This window comes from Macaca thibetana, chromosome 17 (genome assembly GCF_024542745.1).
Source record: "Macaca thibetana thibetana isolate TM-01 chromosome 17, ASM2454274v1, whole genome shotgun sequence".
NCBI lineage: Eukaryota > Metazoa > Chordata > Mammalia > Primates > Cercopithecidae > Macaca > Macaca thibetana.
Genome location: NC_065594.1, coordinates 8,679,909 through 8,697,690, shown reverse-complemented (window position 1 = coordinate 8,697,690; position 17,782 = coordinate 8,679,909). Strand labels below are relative to the sequence as shown.

Here is a 17,782-nt window from a genome sequence, read left to right as displayed (position 1 = left end):
CCTGGCTTCCAACCCAGCTTTCAGCCCAGCCCTTACACCACACAGACCTGGGCAGGGTCTGAGGCTGCAGCGGGGAGGGCTGAAACCAACTACAGGTAATCAATCCCATCAAGCCCTGTTCAAAGGGAACACCAGTGTTACCAAATGAAGCCTGTCCACTCAGCCATAAATACAGCCATTTAGAAAACACAATGCGAAGAGAAGTCTTCAGGAATGAAACAGGCAATATGTCTGCAGATGAGGAGAACAGCTTTTTGGCTTTTGGTGTGGCCAAGCACTTAATCCCAGTGGATTGGGACAGTGGGGAAGAAAAAGCTGTGCTGGGTGGCACTTTGCCATGGATGCTTTTAAATTCTACTCCTTAAAACAATGCACCTGAGTGCCAACCGATTCAGAACCGCTGTTCCCACAGTGCAGGAGGGACGAAGCCCAGTGCCTGCTGTGTGAATTTGGTGGTGCAGTCATGTGAGAAGCCGCTATGCAGAGCCAGCAGCTGCGTGGCAGGGGCTCTCTTCGTGTCTGTGGTGTGAGTGCCTTAGAGGGAGAAGGCATGGGCACCCAGGAGGTCTGTACACACTCAAGGGGCAGGGCCACCTGAGCTCAGAGCTGCAGGGCCTCCCAACCCTGCCTGGCTCTGGCCCTGGAAAAAACTTCCCGACGTAGTGAGCGAGAAAGATTGGCCTGCATCACGCTGCAGTGAGTGACCCACGCCTGGCCGTCAGAAACACCAGATGTCTGTCTTGGTTGTATTTTATGAGGTTTGGGGCAAGAAGTTTGAGAGATGCAGACTGGCTCACAAAAACGTATTTAGCAAATTTAATTTAAGTGAATTAACATGCTCTGTCTTAACCACCAGAATGACTTACCAGCCTTCGGGATTTTGGGCGGGGGGGGGAGGTGTGTATATTTAAGCATTTGACAGACTCACGTGGGCAGGATCCTCACCGCTTGGTGGTCATGGATGAGGTGATGGTGCAATCCCGGTCACTGCCCAAAGCGTACACACTGGTGCAGCAATGGCTTTGAGACCATCCTTCAACTCCAGTCGCAGGTGGAAAGCTGTCCAACCATTTGGTTTCCACCTGTGCTTAACTCCATAACTCTTTTCTTGCTAGGGGGATACAAGTCTCCCACGCAGGGAGAGCCAAGCTCTCAAGGCTCCTTGGCACAGAGGAGGTCAGTGAGTGAGTTGACTTCCAGAGTCTCCTCTGCCTACTGCAAATTGGCCATGGAAGGGGCCACCATTCTTCACGGACAGTGGAAAGCTGGCTCTAATCTCACCACCTGCTCATGTGGGTGGCTGGCACCCATTTGCTCCTTTGTTATGTGGAGGTGCTGCCATCTGCCTTGTTGACCGCATAAGGTGGGTAAGGACAAGGGGAGGGGGTCATTAGGAAAGTGAAGGGTGCTCAAGATACCCCAGAAGAAACAAACGGGTTAGGACACGTGGCCAGGTAGATTATTAATAACTAGATTGCCATCGATACCCTGGGAGGCCTGGATGACCCAGAGGTGGCCCTGGGATGTTCCCTGTGAGGTCCCGAAGGGAATTGTGTGTTCTCTACAAAGGGTCTGTCATTCAGTACTTGTTCAGGAGGGACTCGCTGATCTCCCTAAAATAGCTGCCACTCCCACACACCCTGCAAAACCACCACAGGGAACCTGCGAGCCCAGCTCTCTCCCTTGTGACCAGTGCCAGGCACCTGTGGGACACTCTGAGGTCCAGCTGGCTAAACCAGCTGCAGCCCAAACTGAAGGCCATCGGGATGGGGGGAGCAAGCACTTTCAGGTTGAAATGAATGAATGACCTTTTGTGTTCTCTTTCCAGCCAACTCCAGCACACCCCAGCCTTGCAGAGCAGAGGCACTGCGCTCCCACGTCCAGGGGAGGGGCTGCTCAAGCCCCCAGGCTGGAAGGGTGGGCGCAGGGACCTGGGACCTGCTGAGTCAGGGGAGAGGGGGTCTCTAGACTTCTCGCATGGACGATCACCCAATCCCAGCACACACAGAAAAGGGGTCCAGCCTGCAAATGCCACCCCCCACCTTGCCTCCCTGCCTGGAATCCCCAGCCTGAGAGGGACAGGACTCCAGTTAAATCAAGTAGGTATCGCAGAAAGTCCCTCAAGTTTATTTTAATAGGCTTTAGAGTTAAACACAAATATGCAACACAAACTGTAGGGGCAGGAAAAGGGATGTTGTGACCCCATTCATTCAACCAATCACTGCCAGGGCTGTCCCCACCCCCATCCGTTCTAACATCCAGCCAGAACCTTGTCCCAGCATGTGACGGGCAGGGGCGGGGGTGGGGGGCAGGCCGCCCATGCATCCCCCAAATGCCACAAAAAGACAGGTGGTACCTGGTGGGTCTGTCTGAGGCAGGTGCAGAGGCTGCAGCATCTGAACATGGAAATGTCGCTCCAGCCTGGAAAGGGACAGAGGCAGACACCACGTGGAGAGAAATCTGATTTCTGATGGTGTGGGGGGTGGAAGAATCGGGGAGGAGGCACAGCAGCTGCTGCCCCATGTGTTTCTGGAGCAGTGATGGCTCAGATGAGGAGCCATACACGATGGGTGTCCATAACAAAAGAAAAAGCAAAAAAAAAAAAAAAAAAAAAAACACGAAGCCAGGGCCATGTGGAAATTAGCTCAAGTACCCAAGGTCAGGGTGGGTTAGGGTAAAGCTCTCACCAAAGTCCACCTAATGAGGAATTACTTAGTGCTAACAATGCTACAACTCTGACCACAGCAGCCTAACACACTGTACCACGTTCTAGCATCACACGGAAGTCGGTATTGCTGTGTAACTGCGTTTAGCAGGTGCGGCTATGTAAGCGGTTCCTAATTCGGGCAGCTAAGCTGAACCGAATGTGTGTTTGCAGGTTGTGCCTGCTACAAGAATAAATGATTGTGTACTTAGTCAATGTGGCATGATCTACTCTAATGGAATGCCCAACTCAGTATCACAGTATCATGCAGAGCCACTAAAGCAAAGAGAAATGGTGGCACTTCCATGTGGATTTACTGTGTATGTCCCCAGAAGGAGCAAGACCCTTGGAGGTTTGCTGGAGATGTACCCGAGGCCTGGAAGCTCAGCTTGGACTCAGGCTAGGGCCAGGGACCATGTCTGCCTTCATGTTGGCCACACGTGTGCAGCGTAGGCACGCCCTGGGCAAGCTGACTCCGTCCGCTGGCTGTTTCTTCCCCGCTCCATGGCTCTGGCCCCTGCAGGATCCCCTCATGGTTCTTCTCGCCTTGGGCACACTCAAAGACAGGCCTGTGCTCAGGACAATTTTGGGGGGCCTCAGGGAGAAAGTGCAGGGTCTTTGTCGCATACAGGAAACAAGCGCATCATCATCATCACCATATATGTTAAAACTACTACTTTCTTTTGTGTATCATGCTCCTAATCTTCCACACCACTACATGAGTACTGTTCATATCCTAATTCTACCATTTTAGAGACAGATGCCAGTCCAGGAGCTGGTGGCCCCTGGCTGGCTGTTTCACTGGGCTCCTCTGTTTGGGAGAACCTTCTGGGTCTAAGATGGGCGCACGGTCAGCAGCAGCGTTGGCTGATCATCCAGCAGGAGGTGGAAGTGGGTTTCTGCGTGGTCGTGTGATGATCTAGCACAGCTCAGAACTGGTTCCCCGGGGACAGAAACGGTGTGTTTTTCTGGAAGCCCCTGCCAGAACCCCTGAGCCATCTCAGTGTGCACTGAAGGGGCTGAGTTGTAGAACCAAACTGAAGTGGGGGCTGCTATGAAATGGGGGCCTGAGGGTCCTATTTCAACGAGTTGATCATTTACGGCATCGCGTCAGAGTGAACCACATGGCAAGCTGGAGTGCCGTCCCCCTCTGTGCCTGGTCAAAATACAGACCCTAGCAGCAAGTTCCTTCATGAGGATGGAGCGCGAATGGGCGCGGTCATCTCCAGGGTCATCCTCACTCTCTCTCAAAGGTTTTCCGGAGGGTGCAACAATAGCTTAATGACCGAGTCTGAGATGCCATTTAGGAAAAAAGCAAAACTGTGTTTACAAGACTGTTAGAGATGAGTCACTGTCATGAGAAACATCTGCAGAACTGTTAAACCCCCTTCGGGTTTCCCACTGCTCTCCCTCAGCTGCTCATGACAGGAGTCTCGATAATGAAAACTTGCGAATGGAATAATAGTGATCTCACATCATGTTGACTAAGAAGCTGATTGTTCCAAAGGCAGTTACCGTTCACAAATAGCTGGTGTTCGTGTTAAAGAGAGTACCACTTGGTGGTGAGTTGAAAGGCGCTTCTTCTCTGTATCTTTTTTATTTTTTTTTCCTTTTTCTATTTTGGGTAGAAATATTCCTGGGAAGCTAGATAGAAATGCATTTTCATTTCCCAATAATTCTTAGGCACAAGTTAGAAAACTGCTGACCTTCACTAAAATATGTCAGCACTTCATATTATAAAAAATGAAATTGAGAACCGCAGCATGTGTATATACGTATATCTAAATATACACACATATCGGTGCAGTACACAATGATTATTCAATGTATATTGAAAACTGAGCTTTTTGTAACTAACCTGAAATTCTGCAGTGAAAGTTCATTGCTCAAGAACAATTGCAAGTGTCTGTCTTTTGGCTCTAACTATGGTAAAACGTTTGCACATCAGACTTTACCATTTACACGTTCCTAAGTGCCGACACCAGGGCAGTCTTACACGGGGATCAGAGGAGGACGCGCCTAGGATGCATTCGCAGCTACTGAGCATGCGCACAGGGCCAGCTCCGGCGGCACCGGCTCGGTGCTCCCTCGGGGTGGAGACTGGAGGACGAGAAGCCGGAGCTCCCGCAGGCCGCGCAGTGGCGTCATCTGGGTGTTGTGCTGACTCTGGCCGGAGAGGAGGGCCCCGAGGAGGAGCCGCGGTAAACGGGAGATGTGGGCGAGAGTTTAATCGGGCTGGTTGGGTCCCCAGTTTGGAGCTTCCAAAGCAGCTCTTCGTTGGTTCGGCTCAATCTCTTCTTCTCCTGGGTTTCCTTCTCAACATACTCCTGGAGGTTAGCGTTTTCCTCCGACAGTTGTCTGCACGGGCACAATGACAAAACAAGTAGCAATCATGCTAGTGGACACCGAACCTGAGGTCACGACAATGGGTGCAGGACAAAGGGAGGAGGCCATGATGCCATCAGGGAGAACAGGGACCAGGGCGACCCAGTGACCAAGAACTTCGGCGGAGTCATGATTTCCATTTAGCCCAATGACACACCTGTTCCCAGAGCCTCTCTGGCCAATCATCTCACAGGCCCTCTGCCTGGTCAGCGGGGGCACTGGCTGTCCACTGGACAGAGCAAAGGCCAGCGACTGAGAGGAGGGAAGTGGAGAGCTGGAGTGGGTGTGCTGCCAGGGGCTCCCAAAGGAGAGACAGCCGCGGAGCTGGCAATTCACAATGACAACAGCACAAGAGCAGCGACGAGCCGCAGGCCTTCCTGAGCCTGCCGGGAAGCTGGGGGGGCCTTCTCCTGGCCTCCCTGCCCTAGGCTTGTGCCTGCACGACAGCAGCGTCCTCCCCTGATGGACATGCTGCGCTAGGGGTCTGTGTCCGCCTGCTAGACTGGGAGCTCCGGAGGACAGAGGCCAAGGCTCCGTCTGCATGCTGAACCCCCAGCGTCCAGCTGGTGCCAGGCACATAACAGATGCTCAGTTAATATTTGCTGATAAAGACTGGTGGGTGAAAAAATGAATCCAAGTTGCTTGCTTTGTTGCATTTTTGAAGAATGACAGCGCCTTTAAGGAACTGACAGGAACAAGTACATATGCATTTTAAAGCTGGACAGATCGAGGTCCAGAAGAATCAGCTCTGTTGGATAAAGTCTGCACTTGCTCTGCTGACGGGGCACCTTGGCAGCTTCCGGAGCAAAGGGAGACTGCTGCCCCCAGCACAGCCTTTCCTATGTGCCTCTGAGCTGAGAACAAAATGCCCGCACTAGGGGCTTAGTTATGGGGGCAATGGCTGTGTGTCCGTTCGTGCATGTGTGTAAGAGCATATGTATGTGTGAGAATGCACATGTGAGAATAAGCATGTACATGTGGGGATAAGCGTGCACGAGTGTGCAAATATGAGGGCATATGAATAGGTGTGAGGATTGTATGAGTGTGTGTGCATAAGTGTATGAGAGTGAGTGTGCATGAGTGGGAGTACGCAAGTGTGTGTGTGAGCAAGCATGCAGTGCCTGTGTGAGTGCATGTGAGTGTGTGCATATGCACGAGTTATGTGTGCAACGGTAACACACCACAGGTGAATGCTGAGGAGCCTAGTTGAGTGGGCAAGGGTTCGGGCCTGGGTCTTACTGATATGGCTGAGCACGCTTGGAAGAGCAGCTGAGGAAGCCAAAACCCTGCTTTATCCGCACACTGCGCTGTGTGAGGGAGGAGCCTGAACACTCTTTCTTGAAAGCTGGGGCACCTCAGAGCGGGGCCCCACAGGGACAGGCAAGACCTGGATGGAAATTGTGAATTTCTGGAAGTTGCGGTATCAACCAATGGTGACTCTCTTTTTGGCCTGGGAACACCCAGCTGGCCCTCCTCTCCTAATCTCTTCCAATAATAAACCCCTTCCCCTCCCAGTGCTGCAGGAGGACCCTGCCGCACACTTTTGCTGATTCACTCATGTCTCCCAAGGTGGGGCCCATTGATATGTGGCCAGGAATAGGCAAGATGGCCACAGGGGCACGCTCTTGTTCTTCAGGTCTTGGGGGAAAACAGCAAGAAACTGTGGGGAAAGACTCACAGCCCAGAGTGAGGGAAACTGGGTGCTGCAACAAAAAGAAGCCAAGAGGAAAGCCACTTTGTAGATGACACCCAGCCCACCTACCTGGTGACAACTGTGTTTTGGTCAATCCTTGCTCTGAGGTCTTCGTTCTGCTGTTGGAGAACCTGGATCTTTTCTTCTAGGATAATGTTCTTTTCTGCCTATAAAGGAAACAGTGTTTAAGAGGTTCTAGCAAGGCCATCAAATGGGAAGTAAACCGGTGCCCTCAGCTCTGGGCATTGGAGGATTATCAAGAACAACATTTTGCAAATACCAGTTTGCAATGTATTAGTGGGTTGTAAAATCAGGTCAGAGGAATGCGACTAGCATTTCTTCTGTAAACGAAACAGCATAGAAAACGCCCATGTGCACCGTATGTAGCAAATTTCAGGTATTTTTATTTTATATATATTATGTGTGTGTTTCTGATGTAAAATGTATTTCTTATAGTGAGTGTCCCCAGGCCCTTGCCATTGTCAGAGATAAACCATGAATACCACTAGGACCTCCTTTGACTATTGGGTCTCATGGTTCTTCCCAAAGTGTCAACCACACCGTAGCAGCATCCCTGGCCAGCTGTCCGTGCACGACACGACATCCTGAATCAACGGAGGCAGGAAATCTAAATAACGTAAGCACGCTTTTTCCTTCAGAGGCTACGGGCAGCCAGGAATGCAAAGCCGGAGAGCAGCTGGGTACATTCGCCAAGTCCCATCATGCCATGGCTGTTACTCCCCAGCAAGTGATGCTTTCCCTCTGTTAGCATGTCCTCGAGGGCCTGAGACCTGGCTGAAGTACAGTTCGATTCTAAGACCACTTTAGAAATAAATTCTTTTCCGAAAAGAATGTGACACATTCACTGTTAATGTAGTTAATCTTTAAAGAAAACGGTCCCTAGTCCATGAACAGGACTTTGGAATCCTGGCCCCAGGACTGGCCTCTGGCCCCCTCTTTAGCAAGGCCCCTCACCCAGCCCTCACTTTTGCTCCCAGGAGATGAAGTGATCAAGTAGGTTCCTTTTTGCCTGGAAAGGTTTCTGGGATGAGAAGCCATACGGGCAGGCAGAAAGCCTGAAGCAGGGCTAAAATCAGCCAAGTAAACCCAGAGGTTTGCTGGTGACCCAATGCAAGTGGCCAAGCCAGGAGCGGGAGGAAGGGTGGCTGCTCTCAGAGCAGCTGGTCCCCACACTGGCAAGGCTGCAAGGCAGGGTTCGGCTGAGGCAGGCGCTGTCCTGTAGCTCCCTGCCAGCCCTAGGCCTGGCCTGAACTGGGAAGTCCTGAGCTGCTGGAGGGTGCAGAGTGGTCAGCATTGCCCAGAATCTTGGTGACAATCCAGCATCACCTGGTCTGCCCCCATTAACTGAGAAGCACTCGTGCAGCAAGAGATGTTTGCAAAAAGGGATGCTTCCAGAGAGAGAGGCAACATGGCCACCAAATGTAATGGGTGGCCCTAGATCAACTCCTGGTTTGGTTGTACAGATGCAAGGGACATTTCACAAATGGGGAGCTTTAAAAATTCGATGTTATGATCAGTTTCTGCCTGACATGGCAAGCTGAGGATATAAAACACATGGTACAGTACGTGTGTGTGTGCAGACACTGCCTTACAGAGAAAAAGTTCTGGAAAGTATAAGCATTGGTAGGAATATGATGCTATAATCTGCTTATTTTCTGTTTATCTTATTTCATAATTTTCCATAGTACACATATTTCCTTTTGATAGTATCAGAAGTTTATTTTTAAAGTAACAATAATAAAGGGAAAAAATAAGCATCTGAGATCCTGGGGCCAACTTCCAGATCAAGATGGGCTGCCCTTGGAAGGAGGCTTCTCCTCCACTCCCTTTGCACACCTTTCTGGGACTCTAGCCCTGGCCAGGGGCTTGTGTGAAATCCTGGGTGTTCTGTGCTCCCCTTTACTAGCTCTGCAGGGGCCAGGCTGGTGGGCTGAGGTGGACGAGTGTGGCTGAGAGCAAGGACTCTGTTCTGGACTGAATGTTTGTGTCCCTGAAAATTCCTATGCTGAAACCTAACCCCAAAGTGATGGTATTAGGAGGCGGAGCTTTGGGGAGGGGATTAGGTCCTGAGGGTGAGCCCCTGTGAACGGGATTAATACCCTTATAAAAAGGGCCCCAGGGAGATCCCTGGCCCCTTCTGCCTTGTGAGGACCCGAAGCACTGGGCCAGGACTCCTAGCTCCATCTCCGCATCTGTAAAGCGGCTGGGGGCGGCAGCTCCTCCACAGGCAGCTGTAGGAGTTAGGAGCAGGCTCGGGGAAAGTGCTCCGTGCAGTGCCTGGGCACTGGGGATGCTGCATTGTGCTGGGTCACCACTCGTCCCTAAGAGAGGGCAAGGAGACAGCAGGACTGTGGGAAAACCAGCGCAAAGCAGAAAGAGGCCACCCATCAGAAAGGCTCCAGAGTTGGACAAGATAAGGCCACCTCCAAGATTTCTTATGAGAGCTCCTGGCTTCCTGGGAAAGGCCCGCGGTGGGATTTTCTGCATAGGTGTAAGCAATGGGCAGGTAACAGACACACCTGGCTGAACACCTCAGTGTCAACGATGACCTCAGTGATGACAGCAGGAATGTCATGGAGGTTAGTTACTCTCGCGAGCAAACGGACCAACTCACCAGCTTTTCCAGCTCGAGAATCTTCTTTTCCTGCTCATGTATTTGCTGATTCTTCATCTCTAATACCTGCTTCAGACTCTTCATGTCTTCTTCCAAGTGCTGATAAGGAGCCAATGCAATCTACAGGGGCAGAGAGCCATGAGCTGTTGACCAGGGCTCCCGACAAAACCCAGTATTAACCAATACCACGAATCCAGCTAAATCCATCCTCCTGGGACAAGTGTCCTGATGGCAACTGCGACACCAAAGAGAGAGGATGCTACAGCCTTCCCTGATAAAGTTTCCCACTGAGAAGCCTCCTAAAATCCAGTTCTGTGGGGGAGCAGGTGAGACACGGCCATCGTCCACTGGAAAGTCTGACTCCAGAACTGCTGGGTGCTGCCAGCCTACGCCCAGCAGGGAGCTCATGGGGTAGAAAGAGTAAACCCAACACTGGCTTTTAACATTCACCCGGAAGACTTGATTCACGAGGTAGCTGGGACTCTTACAGGTCTCACCTATGCCCGTAAAGAGCCCATGCATAGGAAATGAGTCAAGTGGTTTAAGAAGCAGAAAAGCCATTTTAGACAAAAGTCACGTTGGGGTAGTGCTGCTGGATGTAACAAATTAAAATACAGTAGGTCCTGTTAAATCCAAATTCAGATAAATGACATTTTAAAAAATTCAGTATAAGTATTGCATGGGACAGACTTATACTCAAAAATTTATCTGTAATTCAAATTTAACTGGGTGTCCTGTATTTTATTTGGCAACCCTACATTAGAGGGAAGGAACTTTGCCAGCTTTTCTGGAAAAAATTCCCCTCAACCTGTTAACGCATGCTGCAGCCAAGGCTGCCCCACGTCAGCCTAAAAAGTTGCGGGAGAACGGGCTGGAAGGGGTGGCCGGGCCGGGGGAACGGGCTGCAAGGGGTGGCCGGGCCGGGGGAACGGGCCGCAAGGGGTGGCCGGGCCAGGGTGGGGGTTTCCAGACCATGCTTATCACAGGAGCCCTGGGACTCCAGCTGGGGAATGCTGCGGAATTTGGCAAAAATAACACGTCGCTGGAGAAACCCACAGCTGCTGTCTGTCTCAGGGGAGAGGTGCTGACAGCAATTGTTTAAAAATCCAGGGGAGGCCGTGACCAGCTGTCACTTCAGCAGTGGATTCACAGAGAGGCCTTGTCTCGGGACTGGACTGCTGAGGGAGCCCCGCTGGCCTCGCTGGGGCGGGGTCCCTGCGGGGCTGGAAGCCTGGAATCCAGAGACTACCTCCAGCTGCTCCTCTGTGTTCCTCCTCAAGGCCTCTTCGAAGCGGCGGGCTCTGTCCCGCAGAGACTGGCTCTGGAAGGTCAGCGTGTCCACCTGGTCCTGCAAGTAATGATACAAGGAGTCCAGCTGGGGCCACTACAGACAGCAGCCACCACAGCCTGGGCAGCTGTGATCAGTGGGCCACCACTGTGCCCTGAGCACCCTCAGAGTGTTTCCCTGGGGGCTGGAGAAAGAGGTGCCAAAGGGGAACCCCCACAGCCACACGATGGAGGAGGGTGTCCCCCCGCGTCTGCCCTCGGCTCACTCCTCCTTGGTGCTCTGTCAGGAAGAGACCACAAAAGCACGGTGAGCCGGGGGCGTTTCACAACCTCTGATCCCACAGAGGCAGACAATCCTCAGAGAGAATCCTCAGAGGCGCCTCTTGTCCAGGAGGCACCCAGCCCCTGGCTTTGGGAAGGACCACGATGAACGTATTTCAAAGATGTATTCTCATTTAGGAAGCTCAATCCAGAACCCTTCAAGCCCTCCTTGACTTCCTTCTCTCCCTTGGGACCCCTCCCACATCACCAAACCTTCTCATCACGAAGTCCATAATCAAGTCCTGCCATCCTGAATGTCCCTAGAACCCACAGACTCCCCTGAGCTCCGGCCACTCTGCTGGCTACTTTCTGAGACGATTCCTGTTTTTTTCTGAATGATCACTCCTTTGCCCCCACACTGTAGTGAGGCACTCTTTCTAACGTGCAAACCGGAACCTGTCCTTCTCCTCTCTCCTACCCCACTGCCCTCAAGCTGCAGTGCACACTCCCTAACACAGCGTCCTCCCAGCCTCGCTGCCTCCCTTTCCTCTTGTGCCAGCTCTCCTGCTGCCAGTGCCTTCCTCCAGCCAGCTCCCTCTCACTCCCGCTTCACTCTGGCTCCCACATAGCCTTCCCGGCCTCAGGACTGGGTTGCATGTCCTTGATAGGAGCTGCCACGTAAGCCAACTCCACACAGTCTCCTCCTCCCTGCTCAGACCCGCCCCGTGGCCAGACTGGCGCTCCCAGCCCTTAGCCTTCCCATGCCTGCCAGTTAGGCAGGCCGCTGGCCACTCTCCACCTGCAGGTTGAAGGAATATAAGGGTGTCTATGGAGACACTGCACCCCTTCCCCAGCTCCCAGCGCAGATGCACCTGCACTGACCCTGCCCCACTCAGCTCCGGCCATGACTCTCAGGACCACAGGCTGGCAAAGGACCGCTGATGCCCAAGGAGAGCTTCACCCGTCATGTCTCACTCATGCAGACCAGTCCAAAGCTCTTTGCCCAGCACCATTTCTATAATATCAAAACACAGAAACTAGGGTCTCCCATTAACTCTTCTAAAAAAGTATATAGATATACAGATACACACACACACAAAAAAAAAAAAAAAGAGAAGGAGAGAGAAAGACAGGGTCTCACTCTGTTGCCCAGGCTGGAGTGCAATGGTACGATCTCGGCTCACTGGAACCTCCACCTCCCAGGCTCAAGGGATCCAAGGGATCCTCCCATCTCAGCTTCCCAAGTAGCTGGGACTACAGGTGCGCACCAGCACACCCAGCTAATGTTTGTATTTTTAGTAGAGACAGGGTTTCGCCATGTTGCCCAGGCTGATCTTGAACTCCTGACCTCAAGTGATCCACCCACCTCAGCCTCCCAGAGTGTTGGGATTACAGGCGTGAGCCACCGTGCCCAGCCTCCCGTGGACTGTTCTGGCAAGAGAAATGGCCTCATCCGCCAAATAATGGGAGGCGATATTGTGAATGCTAGTAAGTGTACACAGTGACTAACTGTGTACTAACATGGGAAGCACTGGCTTGACTGCTTGCTTTCTTATGGTGGACGACCCTGGTCTGCAAGCTCCCTGAGTAGGTTCCTTTTCCTCTTTTTTTGTTCTCTTTTCCAGTTACTTCTTTTTTTTTTTTTTTTTTTTGAGACAGAGACTCACGCTGTCACCCAGGCTGGAGTGCAGTAGCTTGATATTGGCTCACTGCAACCTCCGCCTCCCAGATTCAAGAGATTCTCGTACCTCAGCCTCCTGAGTAGCTGGGATTACAGGTGCCCGCCACCACGTCCAACTAATTTTTTTGTATTTTCAGTAGAGACGGGGTTTCACCATGCTGGCCAGGCTGGTCTCAAACTCTGACCTTGTGTGATCCACCCGCCTCGGCCTCCCAAAGTGCTAGGATTACAGGTGTGAGCCACCGCGCCTGGCCCATGTCTGACTAATTTTTTTTGTATTTTTAGTAGAGATGGGGTTTCACCATGTTGGCCAGGCTGGTCGCGAACTCCTGACCTCAGGTGATCTGCCCCCCTCGGCCTCCCAAAGTGCTGGGATTACAGGCATGAGCCACCGCACCCAGCCTACTTCCATTTTATTTTTAAGAAATAAAAGTTTCCAGGCCGGGCGCGGTGGCTCAAGCCTGTAATCCCAGCACTTTGGGAGGCTGAGACAGGTGGATCAGGAGATCGAGACCATCCTGGCTAACACGGTGAAACCCCGTCTCTACTAAAAAAATACAAAAAACTAGCCGGGCGAGGTGGCGGGCGCCTGTAGTCCCAGCTACTCAGGAGGCTGAGGCAGGAGAATGGTGGGAACCCGGGAGGCGGAGCTTGCAGTGAGCTGAGATCCGGCCACTGCACTCCAGCCTGGGAGACAGAGTCAGACTCCGTCTCAAAAAAAAAAAAAAAAAAAAAGAAAGAAATAAAAGTTCCCACAGTGCCATGAAATGCAAATGCCAGTGCACTGGGGCAGCACGCTGCAGGTGGGAGCTTGCAGGCCTATGAGCTGAAATGTTCATCACAGCCTGGGCAGCCCCTCCAGGCCCGCAGCACAGGTCACCTGCTATACTGACTATAAAAATGACCATGGCTTCTACACCAAACCTCCTCAGTGTTGCCAGAGAAAGCATTTCTTTTAAGCCTCTTTCCCTCCATTAAAAAATAAAACAACAGCAAACTCTTCAGGCAATTACAACTTAGGATGGATCTAAAATACCAAACTGATGTGTCTGCCTTATTCACCATTACTCAAAACAGATCTGCAGGGAGAGCATACGCTGCTGCAGCTAACGTGGGCTGCCTTCTTTATGTCATGCACAAAGACCCGGCTGGTGGCCTGACCCAGTGTGGGTCACTGGGGAGTCAACCGACATCATGACAATAACCACAATAAATGTAACAATGCTTGTTATTATTACAACAGTCACAATAGCTGCCGCTTATTAGCACCGACCTAAGCCAACCCAGGGCTAGGCACTTCTGACACGTTATTTTCCTTAATCTGTTCACACCTTGAGAAAAGTAGTGTCATCATCCTTATTTTAAAGAGTAAACTAAGGTTTACAGAGGCTACATAACTCTCCAAGATGTGAAAGCTAGTAAGAGCTAGCGCAGCGGGGATTTAAACACAAATTCAAATCTCTAACCACCAAACCTGTTTCTCCAGGTGCCTGTGGACTAAGGAGGTTGGCTTAAGCAATTCCACCCTCCTTGCACCAAATCACCTCCAGCCCAAATGGATTGTGCTGGACGGAGAGTCACAATGAACATATGCCCAGTTCAGGACCATCTGGTGTCAGTGGCAGGGCGCCGACTCCCAGACGAGACAAAAACTCGCATTTCTTTGGGTTTGGGATTGGATGGGGTTTTTGTGACATGGCTGTATGGCTGTCAGTTTCCTGATTTGTGTTCCTTTAAGGATAGCACAACTATTGGTGCAGGATGTGTATACAAGGAAGGCAGTCTGGGTTCACTGGCCAAGGGCAAACCACACGAGCACTGTGCAGCCATAACACATTTTAGTTTTTGCAGAGTACACTGGAGGGTGTGACCCTGGCTCTCTCCACAGTCCTGGACTCTTGGCGGGGCAGGCTCAGTGCCATGTTATGTTGCCAGAGGAAAGTGAGCCATCAAAAAAGCAGAATTCCTGCCTATGTATTAAGCTATGGGGTTCACCTCCCACAATTCCAGATGAGAGTATGCCTAACATTTAAAAAATAATTTTGCTGTGATTGGAATTGCTACACTTGGAAGTGGAAGCAGGGCCCCCAGCGTCCCCCTGGCTTCCCAGGCAGCTCCTCCATGGGGCTGGCGGTTGTCAATGTCTTTTCACACAAGCAGCTGCCTGCGTCTCTGTAAGGCAGGAAGGAAGCAGGAAGGACACACAGGTGATCCGGGACACGCTGCATTCTCTCCTTAGAGGCCTGCAGGACACAGGCAGCTCCTCTGGCATCTGAGACCAGCATTTCCTAAAGGTGATGGTGAGAGGTGGAGACAGTGTTTTTCATCTCAGCCACCTCCAGGTAACTGCAGCCCCTTTTGTAAGTCTCAGAGCATGTTTTGTAAATCTCAGAGCATGTTCTGTAAGTCTCAGAGCATGTTCTGTAAGTCTCAGAGCATGTTCTGTAAGTCTCACAGCATGTTCTGTAAGTCTCAGAGCATGTTCTGTAAGTCTCAGAGCATGTTTTGTAAGTCTCACAGCATGTTTTGTAAGTCTCAGAGCATGTTTTGTAAGTCTCAGAGCATGTTTTGTAAGTCTCAGAGCATGTTTTGTAAGTCTCAGAGCATGTGAATTCTGACCTGCAAAACCCTCCTTGCACCATTTCCCCGGCCTAGAACACGCTCTTCCCCAAGTCCTCCTCTGGCTTTGAACATAGCTCAGTTACTCCTCGGATACTCCAGACCACAGCAAGTGCACAGTAATCTCTCAATGCCTGTGGCATTCACTAACGGTATTATTCATGTGGTGCAAGTATGTGTTACCTGTTGTCTGTTACTATTTGCATCACAGCTCTCCGAGTAGACAGCACATTTCTTCAGGGTAGGCAGTATGACTTATTTACCTTATGTTCCAATGTTTAGTACAGGATTTAGTACACAGTAGGTGCTGAATGAATGTCTGTGGGTGCGAATAACGATGCTGCCATTATCTTGGTATCAGGTAAGAAAATTAAAGAAATACTAACCTGCAATGACAGCCGCAGTTTTTCAAAATTTTCTTCCAATTCTTTCTTTTCAAGCTCATGAGTGGACATCAATTCTGGAAAGAGGACATGAAACTGTTAAGTTGGTCTTCGTTTTGAAAAGGATGAAACAAGGCTCTTTTGGCAGACTAAGACCCGTGACTTCAGGTAAATCAATGACTCCCGGATAGCAGATTCAAGCCTACGGGGACTCCTTCACTGGTTTGAAATTGTATGTGATGAACGGGTTAGTATTTAGGAGAGAGAAAGAAAAAAGGGACTGGGGAAAGGGAGGGAAAAAGAGAAGATGGGGGCAGAGAGAGCACATATGAACACACACAGAGCACACACTACACACACACACACGTCACACACCCATCACATACACACACACCACACACACACCCCTACCACACACACATCACATACACACCACACGCCACACACACATCTACCACACACATCACATACGCACACACCACAAACTACACACACACACACCTATGACACACAATCACATACACACCACATGCCACACACACACACCTACCACACACACATCACATACGCACCACTGCCACACATACACATACACACCTACCACACATATCACATACACACACACCACATGCCACACACACACCTACCACACACACATCACATACACACATGCCACACACACATACACACATACCACACACATCACGCACCACTGCCACACATACACACCTACCACACACATCACACACACACCACATGCCACACACACATCTACCACACACATCACATCACACACACACCACACACTACACACACACACACCTATGACACACAATCACATACACACATGCCACACATACACACCTACCACACACATCACACACACCACATGCCACACACACATCTACCACACACATCACATCACACACACACCACACACTACACACACACCTATGACACACAATCACATACACACATGCCACACATACACACCTACCACACACATCACATATGCACACACCATACACCACACACATATACACACCTACCACACATACCACATACACACCACATACACACTTACCACACATTCATATACACACCACATGGCACACACACCTACCACACATACCACATACACACCACATACACACCTACCACACATTCACATACACACATGGCACACACACCTACCACACATACCACATACACACCACATACACACCTACCACACATTCACATACACACCACATGCCACACACACCTACCACACACACATCACATACACACACATCACATACCACACACACACACCCCTACCACACATCACATACACAGCACATGCCACACACATACACCTACCACACACACATCACATAAACACACTACCCACAAGAGCACATCCAATACACACCTTCCATGTACATCACATACACATACTACATGCACACACACACACCCCACACACACACACATACACCACATGCCACACACACACCACACAATCGCAAACACACACTACATGCCACACACACATACACACCAAGCAATCACATACACTATATGCCACACACATATACACACCTATCACACACACCCCTGCACACACTCCCCCACATAGACCACACACATCCCCCACACATCATGCCCGCCACACCCCCACATACATACACTGCCCACATCCCACATACACATACATACCACATACAAACCTCCAGCACACACCCACTACACACACCACACACATTCCTCCACACCCCCACATATATACACTACACATACCACACATATACGACATACACACCTACCACACACACATATACACAACACACACACGCATAACACACCCACACACACCAATCACATCCTCATAGCCTGCCATGCTCGCACGCCTCCAAATCCATACACATTTACACACACACACATGCCCTCCCCCCACATCCTTACAGCACCCACACCTTTGTAACACATACCCACCCCCCCACACCATACACCACATACACACACCACACACTCCCCATAAACACATCACACATATACACACACATGCACACTCACACTGCACACACTATAAACACCCACCCACATACCACACACACACATCCACATCCCTATACCTCCCACCCCCCCCACA

At 50.8% G+C, this 17,782-nt stretch overlaps 1 protein-coding gene and 2 long non-coding RNA genes across 7 annotated transcripts in view; 2 read left to right on the top strand and 1 right to left on the bottom strand.

The window, feature by feature from the left end:
- Positions 1-1,088: 1,088 nt before the first annotated feature.
- Positions 1,089-2,585, top strand: LOC126940787 (uncharacterized). Its single transcript, XR_007720915.1, has 2 exons — positions 1,089-1,363; positions 1,829-2,585. It is a non-coding gene; the product is annotated as an uncharacterized LOC126940787 (long non-coding RNA).
- Positions 2,107-17,782, bottom strand: part of MTUS2 (microtubule associated scaffold protein 2) — a 625,283-nt gene continuing 609,607 nt past the window's right edge. For all 5 annotated transcript variants that reach the window (XM_050766814.1, XM_050766813.1, XM_050766816.1 and 2 more), the window contains 5 exons: positions 15,652-15,725; positions 10,667-10,765; positions 9,418-9,537; positions 6,852-6,949; positions 2,107-5,062 (listed from right to left, as the gene is read on the bottom strand). In XM_050766814.1, the coding sequence (XP_050622771.1) occupies positions 4,849-5,062; positions 6,852-6,949; positions 9,418-9,537; positions 10,667-10,765; positions 15,652-15,725 (605 nt within the window). In that variant the 3' untranslated portion in view covers positions 2,107-4,848. The remainder of the gene's footprint in view (positions 5,063-6,851; positions 6,950-9,417; positions 9,538-10,666; positions 10,766-15,651; positions 15,726-17,782) is intronic.
- LOC126940788 (uncharacterized) overlaps positions 15,706-17,782 on the top strand; it is an 8,056-nt gene continuing 5,979 nt past the window's right edge. Inside the window, exon 1 of the long non-coding RNA XR_007720916.1 lies at positions 15,706-15,816. This is a non-coding gene — a long non-coding RNA (uncharacterized LOC126940788). The remainder of the gene's footprint in view (positions 15,817-17,782) is intronic.